This window comes from Semicossyphus pulcher, unplaced genomic scaffold (genome assembly GCF_022749685.1).
Source record: "Semicossyphus pulcher isolate SPU_LCO1_2020_fin unplaced genomic scaffold, fSemPul1.0.p SCAF_18, whole genome shotgun sequence".
In the NCBI taxonomy this organism is placed as follows: Eukaryota; Metazoa; Chordata; class Actinopteri; order Labriformes; family Labridae; genus Semicossyphus; species Semicossyphus pulcher.
In genome coordinates, this window is record NW_027211691.1 from 19,515,101 (window position 1) to 19,533,660 (window position 18,560).

The 18,560-nt window shown below is 45.9% G+C and overlaps 1 protein-coding gene across 2 annotated transcripts in view; it reads left to right on the forward strand.

Moving 5' to 3' along the window:
• gli3 (GLI family zinc finger 3) overlaps positions 1-18,560 on the forward strand; it is a 105,138-nt gene that overhangs the window by 29,828 nt on the left and 56,750 nt on the right. For both annotated transcript variants that reach the window (XM_069667197.1, XM_069667198.1), the window contains exon 3: positions 11,169-11,408. In XM_069667197.1, coding sequence (XP_069523298.1) covers positions 11,169-11,408 — 240 coding nt within the window. The remainder of the gene's footprint in view (positions 1-11,168; positions 11,409-18,560) is intronic.

The following is an 18,560-nucleotide window of genomic DNA, read 5'->3' on the forward strand; positions in this document are numbered from 1 at the left end:
TCTGCGGTATTTACAAAGTGATTGAGCGCATTTTTGAGTGTCATGGAGTATCTCATTACGCCCTTAAAAGCTTTTTATCAATCCACATGCTCTCGTACACATGAGTTTCAAACCGTAGATACTTAGTCATGCATGCACGCAGACACATAATCGCTCATTTTCTCTCCGTTCCTCGACTGCAACAAACTGTACACACAGACTTCGTGCAGCTGCAGGATGGGGCCGTCATTATTAACTGTTTGGCGACCTCATGACTTCATCTTCGGTGCTGTCAGAGGCAGCCCACATTATGTCTCCGCCCGGCTCAATGGGCTCTTTGTTCTGGCTTGGCTCTGGAGCAGCTCAGCATGGGGCTGCGTGAGTCCAACAGTCCCACTGCGGCTCCGGAGGGGATGGAGAGGGGGGGAGAGAAGGATGGATGGAGGGAGGGAGGGAGTGGAGGTTTCGGTAAAGAGAAGAAGAATGAGGGATTAGATGAGGAAACCACGAGTGAGTAACAAGAGATTAGCAGGAAGAAAGTGCAAATGAGGTAGAGAAGGTGGGATGAAGAGAGGTAAGAGAGGAAGAATGAAGGATGCTACAGGTGAATCCTAAAGTAGTATGATAATTTTAAACTCCTTCCATCCCACTGATTCATTTCAAAAATGAACAGCAGATTATGAGGACAGCGTGTCATCCGAGCCGCACCGGCCTTCCTGGTGTGGAATGTGGGATTAATGGCAAAGTAATGCAGAGATTAGAGAAGGAGGCGAGAGAGAGGAGCGGGAGAGGAGGCGGGAGTGACAGGAGAGGTCATACATGAGCAGAGCTCATTACCCGAGAGGGGACTGCCACAGGGGCCAGAGAGACAAGGAGAGACTCAGTGAGTAGAGGAAAGTCTTCAGGAGGTGTGATGAGGAAAACCAAAAGAATAAAAAGAATTTAGGGAGCCACATAACACAAGAATGTGTCCCAAGTATTACTTTACTATGTGGCTGCATATTTTTAAAACTAATATCTGCACTTGTTGAGTAAAACAAACACTATTCACTCTAAAGCGAGATATGTGTCAGTTGACCGATATTACGAGGCCAATATTGACCTATTATAGATTTATCGGTGTCAGCTTTTATGTTTTTCCAATATGAGCCAATTATTTTTTTGGCTTTTGCCTTCACTAGATACGACAGCTTAAGAGAGACAGGAAGTGTGGGGAGGAGAGAGTGGGGGGATGACATGCACAAAATGATTGGCAGACCGGTAGTCGAACCTGGGATCAGTGCATCGAGGACTGTAGCCTCTGTATGCGGGGCGCATGCTCCTCCAACTTTGCTAAACCAGCGCCCCAAACTTTCTTCTTTTATAGAGAAACAATACAAAAACAAAGTTTGGGGTGACTTATAAATGGTGTCAGTGTGTAGTTTGCCCAGAAGAACCCGCTCGGACTTGACAGGTGCTGACAAGAAAGGTTTGAAATATATAATAATGCTATAAAAATCAGTTCAAAATCCACATCGACATGATGTTTTTTTATTTCAGGGACAAAATATCTTGTGCATTATGACGACATATTGCCGATACCGGTGTCGCTATCGATATTTGTGCCATGTATCGATATTTTTATTCACAAATATTTGTCTCTCTTAACAGATTTCCCTGTGATTTTGACTCCTCACGTTAGCGCTTATGATGTGAACGAGGGTAACGTGAACGAAGATAATTGGCCGAAGAAGCTAATCAGATATTGCGATGTATCGTTATATGATTGTCTTGCAATATATCAATTATGGCAAAATCGCTGTATCGTGATATTATCGTTATCGTGGGTCACGTATCGTATCTTGAGTTACCCTGCGATTCGAACCCCTAACTGGCACCCATATGCAGTTGTGAACTTTAACCTTTATAATCAGTATCGGTATCGTTCAGTATTGTTCCCATTTGTGATATTGCAGTAAAAACTTTTAAGCATCTCAACATAGAAACTTGAGATGCTCTTTGGTAAATGTTTGTTTGATCCATTATGAATATTACAATTTTATTCCCAAGCAGTCAACCAATCAATCAAGTTTTATTTGTATAGCGCCAAATCATAACCAAAGTTATCTCAAGACACAAAAAAGAGCAGGTGTAGACTGTACTATTTTATGTTATTGAGAGAGAGGCCCAACATGAATCCACCATGAGCAGCCCTTAGCAACAACAGGCAGAAACGTCGAGCAGAACCAGGCTCACGTTGAACATCCATCTGCCTCGACTGGATGGGGCGAAAAGTGGGAGTCATATTTGTCTGTCAGTTTGAGCAGCTCTGAGAGTGACATCTTCTCACTGCGCGTGTAGGACTCTTGACACGTACTGGCTGATCTAACCAAACCATTGCCCCAGCCGCTAGTCCACGATGTCAACCAAACCTACAATTTTCACCCTGCATTCTGCTTTTTTATTGCACTATAGAGCCACTTATGTAATCATATAGAAAGTGTGGTGCCTTTTCCTTTCCCCTTCTCACCTCCAACCTCCAGCCCCCCCCTCCCAGCAGACTGTGGTTTAGTCTGTTTGGCCAACATAGCAGATCCTCTAATCTGCAGAGCTTTCCCTGCCTGCTGCAGACACCGTAATGAGGGGGTCCAGGTCTCACCTGTATTTTAAGGGGGGAGAGGGGTGAATTACACCCTGTTTATTAAGCTGGCACTCCCATTCATATCACACACTGGGTGAGGGTCAGGTCTGGGATTTGGTAGCAAACGTCAGCCTTAATGATGATAGGATGTCGGAAGGCAAATGACGACTGATAGGTTTATAAAGGGGTCTTTGTGAGGGGATTTGGCACCTTTTGCGTCTTTTTTTGTGGAAAAAAATGTAGGAAATGAACAAATATTATTTTATATAATTAATGTGTCACACTGTAAAGGCAGAAATTTGATTAAATTAACACTGAAGGTTTCTTTTTTAACACCCAGTGATTTAATGTTTGCGAAGAACAGTCCCTCATTGTAGGAACAGCGTGAAGCAGTCAGTTAAGTTGTTATTTTATGACATTTGGCTTGTAGTTTGGAATTCAGATTGTCATGCTCTCTGGTAAAACGGCCTTATGTCCAAATGTGACGGGTTAGAAACTGTAAGCATTACCAGCTGCAGCATCAAAGGCCCGGGCATGCTGTTCATTTAACCCAGATCCGTCACACTCATGTGTAGCCCCTGATTCAACCTGTAATGTAGACATTCAGCAGAAGGCATTAGACTGAGACTAATGCAGAGTTATGGAAGCGAATTAACTCCAAGCACCTCTTTACCTGTGATATGTCAAACATTATTGACTATATCTAAATATGTTTGGTTAACTAGTGCTGTAGGGTTCACAATGAACGTCTGTCAGGTCAGGCTATTACAGGGCTGACATTGTGTGGTCTGAAAAGTGCTTAAATTTGAATCCTCTTCGCTCTCTTAGTCCACACAATGGCGCCTTTTTGGACACATAAAGATTAGCAAAATGAATGTTCAGAGTGAACTTGGAAGTAAGCCTTTCAGTGGATTTTACCTGTTAAAGATGTGGCTTTAATGACCATCTGTCACGGTGTCAGATTAAGCAAAAAGGTAAGGACCCAGAAGCAGAGTTAAATATAAGGTTTTACTAATAAAAGGGAAAAATGAACAAACAAAATCTAAACTCCAACAAAAGACAAAAAAGGAGAATCAGAAGACACAGCAAAAAACAGGTAATCCAAGGGAACACAAGGAGCCACGAGGATATCAGGGGAGGCACGAAGATAATCCAAAGACATGAGGAACAAAATCAAACCAGGAAGGTCAAAGACATAGACTCCACAGGATAGACAACAATGAACTGGCAACGAGACAGGGGAGCACAAAGACCAAATAAACTTAGGAGGTGAGGCTAATCAGACACAGGTGAGACAATCAAGCGGCAGGTGAAAACAATCAGGGCAGGGCACATAATCAAAGAAGCGGGAAACACAAAGGCAGGAAGTGGACCAACACGAGAGACAAGGTGACAAAGTAAAACAGGAAATGATCTAATCAAAAAGACACAAATGAAATACTAACTAAACAAGACTAAATACTGACAAGAACACAGAATAAACTAAATACAAAACTAAACGATGAAAACTCATGACAAGGGACAAAGTGACAAGGTAAAAATAGAAATAATATCTAAACACCAAAATACAAAAAAACATAACTAAACTACATCGTCACATCAGTATTTTATCCTACATCAGTTGTCTTACAGTAACAGAAAAAGATGTAAATAGGAACATCTAAGTTGAGAGTTCAGCAGGTTATCACAGACCAAACAAAGTTTTAGAGACGCTGGCTGAGATGCACAGATTTGTTTTTTGCCAATTGAGATTTTCCTACCGTTTGGCCATTTTAGTGACAAACAAAACCTGGACCTGGATCATGGTTTTACACTTAATCAGCATTTTTAAAAGTAGCCTGTTTCTTGTAGATGTAGTCTAAGGATGTGTCTGAAATCATCCTCTTATTAACCACTCTGTATAGGGAGTTCTATGTAGAGGGCTGTGTAGTGAAGTCAGTGGTGAAATGAAGCAACACTTTTGGACACCACTTAGGGCAGTTGGGTTAGGGTCAGTGCTCAGCTTCGTAAATCGCAGTGCAAAGCTTTTCACAGTGCATTAAGGGATACTACAAACATTCAGACAGCAATACAAAATGGCCACTATATAGTGGACCTTATAGAAAGCAGTGAGTGATTTCCACCACAGCCTGTGAGTGTTTTTCAAACATTGCTCTTCAGTCAGTTTTTCCACTGCTTTCTGAGCTGCGTAGCAGGTGTGAGAAAAGATCAGCAGCAACAGAGCAGGCAGTGAATTAGACTGATCTGAACATCCACGGGCCTAATCACCACCGAGGAGAGAGAGGGAGAGAGAGAGAGAGTCCACTCTGGACTTAGACGTTCACCAGTCATTGATAAAGTGCTTAGCAGCAGGAAAATTAATGAATCCGGCCTGACTGGTGGAGGGGGTTTTGGGGTTGAAGGGGAGGGAGAGGAAGGGGAGGAGGAGGGCTGTGGGGGGGTAATCCTGTTCCAGCTAAATGGCTGATCCCTCTCATTCCTTAGATATCAAATGTCAAGAGTTAAATTAGCCTGCTAGCCTCAGATAGGAGTTAACATGCTTTTAAATGGGGCGGGGCACAGCGATTCCTGCCCCCTCTGGGATAGCGGGCAGGTGCCTTTGAAGTGTCTAATTATCCAGCTCCTAGTAAGTGCTAGCTAACTATCCTAATGGGGGCAGCTATGCCTCAATACAGTTCGTGCTTATGCACTTAAACACATGTAAAAGAATGTGCATATTTAGGGAGCAAATGCAAAAAAGGACATAAAGTTGGAATCATAAAAAGTTAAGTGAGAAGACTTGATGATCTCATTTCTTTTCTATAAGGTGGAAACATCCACAGTGGCATTTTGGATCGTATTCGATGTGCTTGAAATTATTGTATTATTTTTTCTACTTAACTGTTGGCTCTGTGTTTCTTTGCTTTGGCTGGATATCTATTTCTGTTGGCGAGCCGTTCCTAATCTGAGTGCCACAGACTTGGTCCGCATCACTTTGGTGTCAGAAGTGGGATTCCAGTGCTGAGGCCCAGTGGAAAGCTGGCCCACTCTGGTCTGGTAGGCAAAGTGCCCAGATTCACCAAAAAAAGACCCACTATCCCAAATGGACACGATTCTACCCCAGTCTGCCCTCGCACACAATCATTTTGTATTGTTACAGAGGACAGTGTAAATAACTAACAGGTTATGTCTGATCATAGCTGACTTGTGACTATCTGAAGCAATGCTAATACAGTCTATAAGCCAATCAGAGCACATTTTTTGCTTTGAAGCCTTGATCAAATGCATCTCTTGGTGTTTGATTCCTCAAAGAATGCAGGCCAAGGTGCCCTTTGAGTGAAAAACCTTAAAAGCTGTAACTATCCATGGTCAAAAATGCATCAGTGTGCATTTTAGAGTCGGGGCTTTCAGCTCTTTCGCTGCAATGCTCATTGCTCCCTCACAATGTGGCCCTGATGAAATGGTAGTGGGGTTTCGGGGACGCTCTATGGTGGGCCGGTGCCCCTAATGGGTGAATAAGGGTTAGCTAGGGGCAGGCGGGGGCTTGGCACGACACTACCCTGCTGTGAGGCTGATTTGAGGTGAGCGCAGGGAAGAGGGAAGGCGCCAAGCAGGCTTTGATTTGCCCCTCCCCAGCCCCGGGGCCTGGAGGCTGGGACTGCAAGATGCTGAGCTCTGGGTGAGTCCCAGCAGACCCCTGGCGGCAGAGAGAACAGGCTGGGGCTGTGGGTTGTGGAAAGGGGGGGGGGGGGGAGGTTGGGGCGTGGGCTGCCGAGAGCCAAATTGAGATGTGGGAGTCGTCGAATTTGCCTAGATGAATATTGAAGAGGGCATTTGCGGGCGCTATGTGGGAAATCAGCAGCTTACAATAGACTGCTAACCAGGAGAGGGAACATCCTGACCTGCCCATGCCTCTCTCTGCAATTCGTCCAAACATCAGTCACAAGCTGATGGTTAAATAATGTACCACTACGGGATCGCTCTACAGAGACAGATTCAGACATGAGTAGAAAGTTAAAGGGAGCAAACTTTGTGTTTGGTAAGTTCAGAACGCTTCCAAATACTTTGACTGGGGATTACTAACTATGCCCCCAACAGATATGAGGGTATGACCTTATTCTGCCTTCTGACATTTACAAGACTTGTTTGTCAAGGACTTTCACCAATTTCTAGGCAAATGCAGGAAGATCCGTAAGGACTCTGTAACCTTCACCTAATGCTGAACTGAACTCTGTTTTGGGGAAGGCACCCAGCTCCTCATGGCACTGAGCCCGTCAGCCAAGAAGTTGATCAGAAAAATACCTCACACAATTGCCGTAATCCCCTGTGCTCTTGTTGTGTCGGGGTTTGGTAGAGTTTGAACGGTCTCTCTCCCTCATCTTTCAGCCTTCGCTAATCGTGAATGATTCCCTGTGTCTATAGCGCCAATGCCAGGGCCGGTGAATCAGGTACATAAGCCTAAGCCGCTTGGAGAGGTGCTCTTATTAAACTCTAGCCAGCTGCTGGAATTTTTCTTCCCCCTCTCATTGTTAATTGGGGAGTCTTGAGTCGTTCCCGGGAGTTGATTTGCAAGAGAAAGAAAAAAAGGAGCAAGAGATTATTGCACAGGAGGAGAGATGCTTTGAAGAAGTGTTTAGTGATTTCACTGCGTATCCTCCACTCTTCTCCTTCTTGCTCCCTAGCCAAAACCTGTTTGTGCCATGGACAACAGTGCTTAGAGAAGTTCGAAGGTGGAACACAGCATATGTTTGGCTTTGGCTCAGAGGTACAACAACACCTCCTCTGATGTTAAGGATTTTAGGAGAGGGGGTAAACAGGGAAAGAGTTACAATGTGCAATGGCCCTTTGTGTATCCCTGAAACATACATGGGAGAACAAATCAGATTCTTGAGAGTCAAGGATAGACTGGCATGTGGAGGAATGGCAATCCTTGTTCTTAACCCATGCCTCTAGAAAATACCCTTAAAGAACAACAAGCCAATGGTTTTGTTTCACTTTGAATTGGCTGGGCACCCTTAACTTAAGCCCCCTTGTCCCAGCGCCGAACTCTCAGAGGAATTGGCCCCACTCCATATCTCATTATCTCTTTTAAGATTTCATTTTGTCATTGCATCCACACTCTCTTTTATGCCTCTATATTAAAGGCCATGCATAGGGTTTTCTCTGAAGGTATTCCTACCAGTTTTACAATAGAGACCCCAGACAAGGGGAAAAAAGGAAGAAACCTGGGCTTTAGGATTTAATGAGTGGCTTGCTGGGGGTGAAAGAATGATAGAAAGCAAGTGAGGGTGAGTAAGAGAGAGTGCATTTGTAGAGGGTAAGAGAGAGAGAGAGGGGAGAAAGAGTCGTAAGGGAGGAAGAATGCAGGAATGGAGCACCAGGTACCATAATAGTAGCAGAGAAAGCTCCTGAAATACTAGAGCTGGGGCGTGTGCTCTGATCAGGACGGCAGTGAGCACAATTACCTTCTTTTCAAATCCTTCAGTGACACTGCGGGAGGAAGGAGGACTTTGAAACTTGAAAGGCAGGAGCTCGCTTTCAACCTCAAACGCGAGCAGGAAAGGGCTCTGAAATTTGTTCAGTGCTCCCCATCCACCATTAGCTTGTTTCTTCCTCTCGCCTCCAGGCATTTAAGCGCTTTTTGAAAAGATGTTAAGAAATTCAATCACCATAGAGAGAGAGCGGGATAGTTCTTTTTTTTTTCTGTTTTTTTGAGAGGCATGCTTTCCTCTGGTCCACTGAGGACGGGCCTGCTGCTTTTGTATTGGGCTGAATAGACCTGCAAACTGGTGGAGGACTGGATGTGGCAACCATGGGAAAAGAGAGGGAAATAAAAGAGGAATGAAAAATGAGGGAGGGAAAAGGGAGAGGGTCTGTTGGGCGGAGGGTGAGAGTTTGAGAAGTGTTGCAGGGTTGAACTTTTAAAAGTTGCATGTGTTTACCTATGTCTGCTTTGTTTCCATTAGGCCATTTTTTCATGCTACAAGGATAGAAAATTACCAGTATCAATATTGGCCTTGAATACTGCCTAAAATGTTGTATTGGGTATTGACAAATAAGGGCCAATGCACAAATCCAATACCTTAACCAGTTAGCCCAAAAAATCAACCGGGTTAAGGTAAATTTTAAAACTGTGTGGTGCTAGCAGAGAGTGAACCGTGTCAAGCAATCTGAGTGTTACCACCAAGTGTAAGTATCTGAATCGGAATTGGGAAGAAAAGAGGCTATCAGAACATCTCCAGTTTGGTAAACAGCACAAAAGAGAGACCTTACTTGAGACTTCTGGTCCTCTTCCACCAGTACGAGGAGTGGATTGACCTTTGTGCTGCTGGGTGTTTGTTTAACCATTTAAGGTGCTATAAACTCAAGTAATGAACCCCCTTAAGGTGGTATATGGTAGAATGATGAACCCCCCCGTGGGCTTTCCATGGTGACTGGAGGGGGGGAGGTGGCACTGTGACACCGCTGTGATTGAACTATTAGTCGCTTGACCTCCCTTGGAGGAGAGAGACATGTATGAATAGCAGCGGGGATCACTGCAGAAGGAGAAAAAAGAAAGGACGGACAAGAAAGATGGGGGAATAAAGTGAACAAGACAAATTAAAATAATGAAAAATGCAGGTACGTCTCTTTGGCAGTTCTTGTTTGCTTGGCTACAGATGTTTTATGCTAGTTTTAGCACCCAGTGGGCTCCTACTGCTACGCTATTTAAGGCCTTAGTAGTAAATCTATTGATAAAACATCAAACATCTGATTGATAGCAAGAAAAAGAGCCCATAAATATGGAGAAAGGTCTCACTTCCCCAGATGTAATGTTAAGATGTGAGAGAGCTGCTAGTACACAGTGGAATCCTGTGCTACACAGCTACATGCTCTACCCGTAGCAGTTTTGGCTCCCAGCATAGTTTACAGTCTCGACTTCTTTCAATCCATGTCAGGAGATGAACCCAATTCCGAAATCCCTTTATGTTAATATTGCGCTTTGCAAGAGCAGACCTATTAATCCAGCTTTAACCGTATAAGTGCCATTATTCCCTTAATAAGATCACTGGCTGTGCAGTATAGGATTAAATACTTATATCATAACTGACACTGTCATTTCCCGCGGATGAGAGTGGCTTGCCTCTCTGGCTGTCAGTTCCGCGTTAAGAATCCTTGAATCTGCTGCCAGTGCTGCGCTGAGGCACGGCTGGCCCGAACGCTGGTAATGGATGTGGGAGAGTGAGGGGAATAAAAGCAGGACCCGTGGGTTGTTACCCGTCTCTCTCTCAATCCCATTCTCTCCTTCTGTTCCTCTCTCTTAACCTCCCCCTTTCTGATCGCTTCTCTTCTTCTGTGAAGTGGTACAGCATTATGGCGGCCCTCTTCAGTGCTCAAGGTAGTGCTCTTTAATCTGGCCCCTCTTCTCTGTTCTTAATTGGCAGTTGGATGCTGTTGGGTTGCAGTGCGTAGTGGGGGAGCACCACCAGGCTGCTAATTCTACTGAACGTCTGGCGCCAAAACGGCGGCATTTTGCCAGATTCTCAGTGAGGGACATTAACGCTCGGAACAGTAATGGGGTATACTGACCAATACCCTCAATGGTGAAATCATGACTGGGCCTGAATATGGGGACCATTCACAGCAGCAGATTATAAAGGAGTCAGGGCCTGAAGAGTAACTACCCCAGACTTTACGGATCAGACCTGGTTGAGGGACTTGATTTGAAAGCAACTTATTCCGCAAACAATCTCCCAAGCTGTCCCGCTGTGAGCGTATGAGGGTTCTTTTTGCATCCTCTCATGAGCCCACATATCTCCAGACTTTCCTGTGGGACTTACTCATAGGTTGACGAGATATTTGTGACATAGTGCGAACATCTGGCTTATTGCTGGTGCTGTAGGTTTGTAGAGTTGTTTGTGGTTTAGGGAAGAGCCTGGGATTGGACCTTTATAGTATCTTACTACAGAAAGGACTAATACCAGGTCAGACGGCTAGCTGACCTTTATACTTGTCAGGTTAAAGATCAGGCCAAGGGTTAAGGGTCAGGTCTTCCTGGTGGAGCTCAGCCCTTGAACTCAACTCCACATTTATCCTCTTTATCCAGCATGCTAAAAAGCTTTCCGCAAAGAACTAATTCTGCCGTCAGTGTACGAAAGACTTAGTCTGAGAACAGAGCAAGAGAGTGGGGATAGGGAGCAAAGAAGAAGGGTGGGGCTGATACAAACAATGATGCTGGTTAATGGGTCGAAAACTTGCGCTGCCTCCTTCATGGGAATCCATTTCTTAGGATTGTTTCATCCTTGGTGTCCATTTACAACATATTCCTCTGAATCCCACATCTGGCTCCATGGAAGCCTAACCCTGCAGATTTTATAAAGCACACTAGGTTTCAGGTGTAAAAACTGATCTCCAGCTCCTCCTTCTACCCACACGTTCTACGTGAACTGATTTCCCAAGCATGTTTATGGGTGTTCAGAACAGGTCTGTGTGAGAGTGGGTATGGGTATGAAACATAAGCAGGTAGGAAGGGAGATTCTCACATCTACTCCCACATTTTATTCTGAAGTCTACCTATAATAAATCTGTAATTCTCTCTCTCTTTCTGCAGAGGACGAGAGCTCAGGAGCGCCTTACCATCGCGAGAGACGCAATGCCATCAGCTCCCAGGCCCCGACACCCGGCGACAGGACCATAAGCGAGGAGCCGTCCACCTCTACGGAAGAACGCCCCTCCTTGCTCAAGAAGGAGCTGCATAGTTCCCTCCCACACCTGACCGAACATGCCCTGCCGTACCGAGGCACCTTGTTCGCAATGGACCCCCGCAATGGCTACCTTGAATCGCACTATCGTAAGTCTGCTCACCACAAAATAGTTGGTATTATTTGTTTTTATGGTGGAGAACTTTATTCTGCAAAGTGAAGAAACTACGCAGCTGAAGGACGTGTTTGTAGTACCAACACACTGAGGCCAAGTTTGTCTTTTACTGTAGGTGAGAGGCAGGACTGCCATACACTTGATGAAGTCTGACAGATTAGCCTCTCTCTTCTGCTCGCTCTACACACACACACTTTCAAGCACACACATTGTTGAACACATGCACGCACACTTGTCTTGTTTTGTGCCTGGGAAGTTAGTATGGGGAACGGCCAGCGTAGCTTCTTAATTCCCTCATTAGGGGCCTGTCTGAACACAGCACTCCGCTTTCTCTCATCAACACACACTTCAAAGCCCCAAAGCAGTGCCGAGTCAAACCCCACCACCCCCTACTCTGCCTCTCTCTCTCCCTCTGTGGGACTCGGAGAGTGTGTGAGAGAAAGACGGCGAGAGAACGAGAGAGAAAAAGATAGAGACTAATGGAGATGAAGCCTGAGAGATTGAGGTGAAGGGAGAGCTGTGGCTTGAGTGAGATACCAAAGATAATTTGAAAGAAAAGGTGAGATAGACGGTAGATGAAAGCGGAACGCTGTGTGTATGTGGAAAGAGAGAACAGGAGATAGATGATTGGGGAGTAAGAGGCTGATTAGGAGGTTAATTCAGTGGCCACTGTAGCCAGGACTTAGCCTGCAGACAAGGATTTGATGTGATAGCTTGTTTAGTTTGGTTAAATTGGCTCTGAATTGGGGCAGACAGAGTGGGACAGAGGGATTTTAATCCAGTGGCAGTAATGAAAAAGTCCAGTGGACCCCAACCTTTATACTGTAACTCTATTTATCCAGTCACTTCATTAGCTGCTGCTCCCTCGTGCTTGGGTGCCTGGGAGTCACCAAGGTGCCTCTTTAAGGTAAAGGTTACTTAAAAACCAGGCGATGGTGCTGTGGACAGGACCCTCGAGGGCAGAACATTACTGCCCATTACATCCTGACCTAACTCAGCAACACTGCCACTTCTCATTTTATGTGTGTGTGTGGGTATGTGTGAAGGAGCTCTGGAGGTTCCAGACCATTGAAGCCTTTGGGGTATGGGTGGGGGAGAAGAGGGGGGGGGGGTCACTCTGAGGCTTGGGGTCATGTGGAAAAGTCACAGTCTGAAATGGAGAGTTCAAAAGCAGCAGGAAAAGTCGAAAGGGTTATAGAGCTTCAAGAGGTTTCGCTTTGTGCACTGGGACTAGAAAGGTTGCAAGACTGCAGATATACTAGATAGAGAAGAGTAGAGAACAGTGATGCTTGTTGGAAGCTAGAGACTTAAGGTTCATAGATTTTGTCCTCCTTTTGCACTTTATATTTCACACGTCAATATAAAAGTCTTTTAAATTAGAGCTCAAACAATAAGCTAATGCAAATAGCATGACCAGTTGCAGCTTCTTCAGATTTCTTACTCTGCTCTGTTTGATATTATTTTATATTGAATATTTTAGTAATAAGGATTGGTTACAAGTAGGGATGCCCGATATTTTCCAACACTTTTTGCCGCTTGCCGATTTCAACACTGATGTATTAGGCACATGTTTATTTCCACCTAATTGCAGAGATCATCAAGTCTACCCTGTAGTGGTACTGATATCATGCCCACTCTGGCCCACTGGCAGATTCCTGAGATGGATGATACAATTTGTAGTGTTGAATGAATGAGATTTGGCCCCACCTCGCATGACCGATGCTAATCACAACCTTGCTGTCGGTTTCGGAAACTTTGAAAAACTGCCATACCGCAGACATCTTGAACCCTTCTGCACACTTGACGGAAGAAGCGTGGTGCAGGCAGTGCACGCACACACTCGTGCAGAGTGAATCTCGTAGCATTACGCCAAGCTTTTTTAGGGAATCATTGAGCATTGAGGCCTAATTAAACCGTTGTTTTATTGGCGGAAAAGTTTATCTGCCGGTGCCAATATGTCATTTTCAAGCCGTAATCTGCAGGTACTGATGACGTCTTAATGGTTTCAAGTTTCTTCCAGTGATGTTTCCATGTCAATTCTCTGATCCTGACTCAGGATGACTTATGATCTAAGATGTGAGCATAGCTGTGTAAAACACCTCCTCCTGGCCCCAGGTGTTGAGGACATGGGGAGTCCCTAAAGGCGGCAGTCCCATTCTGTCTGATTGAACCCAGTACCACAGCTCAATCCCCACAAGCTCCAGCGGTCTGAGGGTCAGCAAAACGAAAGGGTTCCCCCTGAAAACCTCTGCTGCCCCCCTTCCCCCCCGCCTCATCTGCTTTGAACCAGGGGCCTGTAGCGCCTGTCGCCACTCGTGCGCTACAAGGTGTAAAAAGCCATGGGCTCCTGTTCTGGTTTTCTGTTTCCACACACACACTCATAGCCCTTACTCTATCAGCGGTAGTCCCCCTCTATGAGGGCTTTGTCACCTCCTAAATTCATCCCAGGTGTGTGTGCATGTGTGTGTGTTTGTGATGGAGAGGGGGCCCTAAGCCTTTATGCTGTGCTTGCATAGCGTACCGCACCACGAAGCAGACAGCCAGGTAAATCCGATTACTCTTAGCGCTGGTGTGTGTCAGTGCTTAATGTGCCTAAATGCGACGGCACCTGCAGCCTCCCCACACCTGGTTGCTGGGTCGTTAACGTGGCAGAGAAGCTCTGGGAGGCGTGGGAGTTGAACAACAACAAGAGAGCAGGGGAGGTTTATCTTCAGGGGTCTGGGCTCGGGGTAAATCTCTGCTATTCACCCAGACTTGTGATCTCCCACTCCCTTTACGTCCGTGGACTAAGACTGTGTTTACTCTGGTTTTTACTCCCACTTCAGCGCAGAAAAGAGGAGGCACTAAGAAAACATTACCCCTATTGTTGGCATTAGCTAATCGTGGTGATGCCTGCGTCTTAGCCGCTTTTCTTGGGCAAACACTGGATAAGAGTCCACATCCTTCTTAACACAACACTAATACATGGGGCTTTGCTGCGGGATAAGAAGAAAGGATTGAGATGAGGATTAATGAGGGAGGAGTCTTTTTTCTAAGATCTTAATTGTGCAGAAGTGTGAATGGGATGCACAGCGCCGACATCTGTTTACATTGTTTGCTGATTAGCCGGTCAGCGGTCCTGCAGCAACAGTGAGCCCACTTGCTGGCGAAGCATCTCTCTTTCCTCCGAGGGGATCTTCTTCTTTAAAGTGTGGCTTTCTTAAACACTTGCCCTTCTTTGCCAGCCTTAACACACCCGTGGAGGGACTGAAAGCACATTTTCAATGGCTTTCTTGCAAATGTTAAAACTGCACTGAAATGCCAACAAATGTTTATGGTCTTTGCCATGCTTTACAGACACTGCGCAAGTATTTTGGCGCTGAAGTGGCATAAGTTTTGTGGCTGTGCTGAATCTGTGATGCTGTAGGTCATTGATAGGAGCAGACCAGACACATTAACAACCATATTTAAACAGTCTAAAGCATATGGTGTAAAGCGCACACCGCAAGGGCAATGTCCAACCCTCTTTGCTGGCGAAGCAGTGCACAACCTGGGTGCAAAGTAAGACGCAATGCTCAAATGGGTTTTATTTACTTTCCTAAATATTCATAGGTGTGTTTTGGTTGTTACTTGAATCAAACGAATCACTCCTGTCCTGTCTCATTCCCTTTAAAGCAGAGAAGTGTGTGATGTGGAACAGCCTATGATGGCGAATCTTTCTATCTGAATAAAGCGTGTCTAAAAAGCAAGAAGATACTGCCCCATTGACTTTGAATCAAGTGCCTCCAAAGCACCTCACCACAAATAATTTTGAGACCAAAGCAGGCATTGCTGCACAGATGAGGGCAAGTACATTTGATACTTACACAACGTGGGAACTCGGTGTTAAAATGACAATTGTATCGGTCAGAAAATTGCAATGACACTGCGCTGCACTGTGTGCCACTTTGCGCAGGGTCTAAGATAGGGCCCTAAGTATGTCTCTAGGCTATGGTGGCTGCATATCAGTCCCATATTCTTGTGGTTAGCTCTTTACAAAAATCTAGCTGATATCTTGCTTCAAGGGCCTAATCCCCACACTAAAGCCTTACTGTCCTTGACTGATCTCAGAAACCAAGCCTGCTAAGCTAGAGGCAGAGGAGGTATGGATCTCTTGGCTGAAGGATTCCTCCAAATCTATCACAATAACCCTGCTCTCTGAGCCTGGCCAAAGGTGACCGCTACCTGGATCATACTGGCCCTGTGTTCTGGGAAGGCTAGTGGGAACACTGAGCCGTGCCGTAAAAGCCGTCCCAGGGTTTTGTGATGTGGTGGGGGTGGCTGGTGTCCAGTCACAGGGGTTAAACTCTAAACTGCTGCGCCGAGCTGATCTCAGGCCTACTGGGCCGTAGCGCGTCAGCCGCTGCCCCGGCGTCAGTCTGTCTGCCTCAATATCAAAATGCAGCTGACCACTGAACTGAATGAGCTAGCTGTCACCAAACTGAACGTGATCCGCACAACAATGGACCCAGACTCCCTGTACTTAATTACAGTGCTTGGTCTTTCAGTTCATATGGACTGCACAGGACCTTCCGTGTGTCTTGAAAGAGTGCCAAAGAGAGCAAGAAAGAGCAAGTTTAAAATGTGTGTGTGAGTTGGAAAAGAATACAAAAAGAACACTCTCTTCAACTTGCACTCAAAGAACAAACTTTCTGGCCTCTTGTTGGTTTAAACATGACAAGTCCTGGCTTGGATACTGGTTCAAACATCCTCCCCCAGAAGAACTGGGGAGTACAGAGGAGAGCCTGGGGTGAGAAGACACGTGCCTGTTTCGTGCCTGTTTCAAGGGTAAGTGTTTGTCTTTGTGATTGTTTCAATATTGGCTTTTTGAGCGCGGTGGCACGGTGTAGTCCCCCAGCGGTGTTCTGGCTCAGAGAAGCCTCGGGCACACTGCAGGCAATGGAGAGGGATCCCTTCCATCCACCACCTTTCATCAAGAAAGAACAACATGGGCCTGCGCTCGGCTGTGGCCCGTTGGTCCAGCGCACCAGGGATAATCAGATGATCCCCTTTTATACAGCTTATTAGAGGCATCTCATGCTGTAACATAGGCCTTATTCTCACATGCATGTGCCCCTTTGTAGCTCTTGATGATTTAAGAGGGTTTGTAGTGCTTCGAGAATGCACTTTCATACCATCTTAAGGTCATGTGGTGCTCCTACCCCAAAGCTGATGCGTGTGGAGTGAATTTCTCAGCTAGTTCTTATTAACAATGACAAGATTAAATGTGAAGGGGCTAAGAAGAATTAAGAAGAATTTCCAGAGAACTTGAGATCTTCAAAGAAGAAGACTCAGCATTTCTTAGTATCATTGTCGCAACATCTGTCAGTGTCTTTTTACTTCTTTTCAAATGAGATTGCTTAATCAGCGAAGCCACTGAGAAAAGAAGAAACAATAGCACTTTGCTGATGTTGTAAAGGCTTAAAATGAAGATTTGCTGCATGTCGTACATCCAGAAGAATGAACTGCAGCAAACAACAAAAACATTAAGCTATACCATAAAAACAACAAGCTTAATGCTCATGGGGGCTTCTCCTCTCCTCAGCTAGCTGCTTGAGCTTCTTCTCTCCTCCTTAAGTTACCCTGCAGTCTCCAGTAGGATAATCACCTCTGTGTGCTACGGGAGAGTCAGTTATTTCTCTTTCTTCTTGTTGGGTTCTTGTGGATCCAAATCTCATCACTCCTATTTTGTGTTTGCATTCCTCTCACAAAGTGGCAAAGATAAGCACCCTCATCCCTTCAGCCAACAACCCGTATCTTGCTCTTGTCTCTGGAGGGTCCCGAGTATATATTGTTCTACAAGAAGGGAAGGCTGATGAACACAGTGTAATTAAAATGTTTCCAGCAGCCTGGTGAAATGTAAGATATCACTGGAGAGAAGGGAGTGAGAGTCTGAGGGTGTAAGTGAGACAGAAGGCTAAGAAACAGCGGGAAGAGCCAGGGAGAGTGCAGAAGAAGACGGAGGAGGGGGTGTAACAAAGCAGAAAATGAAGAGAGACATAAAAGAATGGGAGCTCAAGGAGGTCAGGCCCATCACAGGCTTTAGTGTTGCCTTTAAAGATGCCTGGGACAGGTGGCAGCTCCAGACAATCTCGCACCACAGAGCAGCATCCTCTCAGGAGGAGATAAGGGATTCCTCCATCCAGGCACCATCCTCTCCTTCACTCACAGCCTCCTCCTCCCCCTTCCTCCCATCTTGGGGTTCTCCCAGACAGGCTGCTTTGATGTGGCGCAGTGTGAGCGGGCAGCTGTAGGCCACGGGGGCTGCGGCAGCGCTGCTGGGCCACTGGGCCAGCGGACCTTTGGGAGGCGACTCGAGCGCAGCTCAATCAGCGGGGCTCTCCGGTGCCCGGCACTTTCAGGTCTCATTAAAGCACTCCGGCAGGGTTAATCCTCTTTAAGGTTTACATGGGCCCCAGTTTGTCTCTCTGCCCAGGCTGAGGGAACCCCTGGGCGCCACCTGCGTGACAAAGACTCAAATCACTGTGACACAACTTCCCTCCGTCTGTTGCCTCACTCTTTCACATCCCTCTTTCTCTGTGTCTTTCTTTTGCCTTCCCCTGTGCATTCTCCCCTTCCCTTGATAGTACCTAGGCCTGGTTGTAAGTCTTTTAGGATTATTTGGGTGGAATCTGTTGACAGGGGTGCAGTAAATGGATTACAACTTTGTCCTTGTTTTGGGATGCTGCGAAGAGGGAAAGGGGAGAGATCAGGAGGATGCGCTTAGAATAATGAGAGGGGCAAAGAAAGAGAGATAGAGCGAGAGCAGGATTAACTGGAAGAATTAGGAAGACGATGCAAGAGGAAGAGAGGGTGAAAGAGAGGCTAAGGTGACAGCAACAGAAGGAGAGCGGAGAAAAGAGAGAGAATCGGAGAGTTCCAGATGTTGTTGTACTTATAAGACCTAATTGGTGCAGAAGCGTCGACCTCTGTCTGGCCCTGTGGAGCCCAGCAGCCATTTGTCTGATTGCTGTGACACTGGGCTTTGTGTTTGCTCTGTGACACATAGTTTCCTCCATTAGGCCAAATAATGGCCACGTACCTCTGGAGGCCAAAGCCGACTTTGTCTAATGTCTGTTTGGGTTTGGTGGAAAAAGGGGGAATAGGC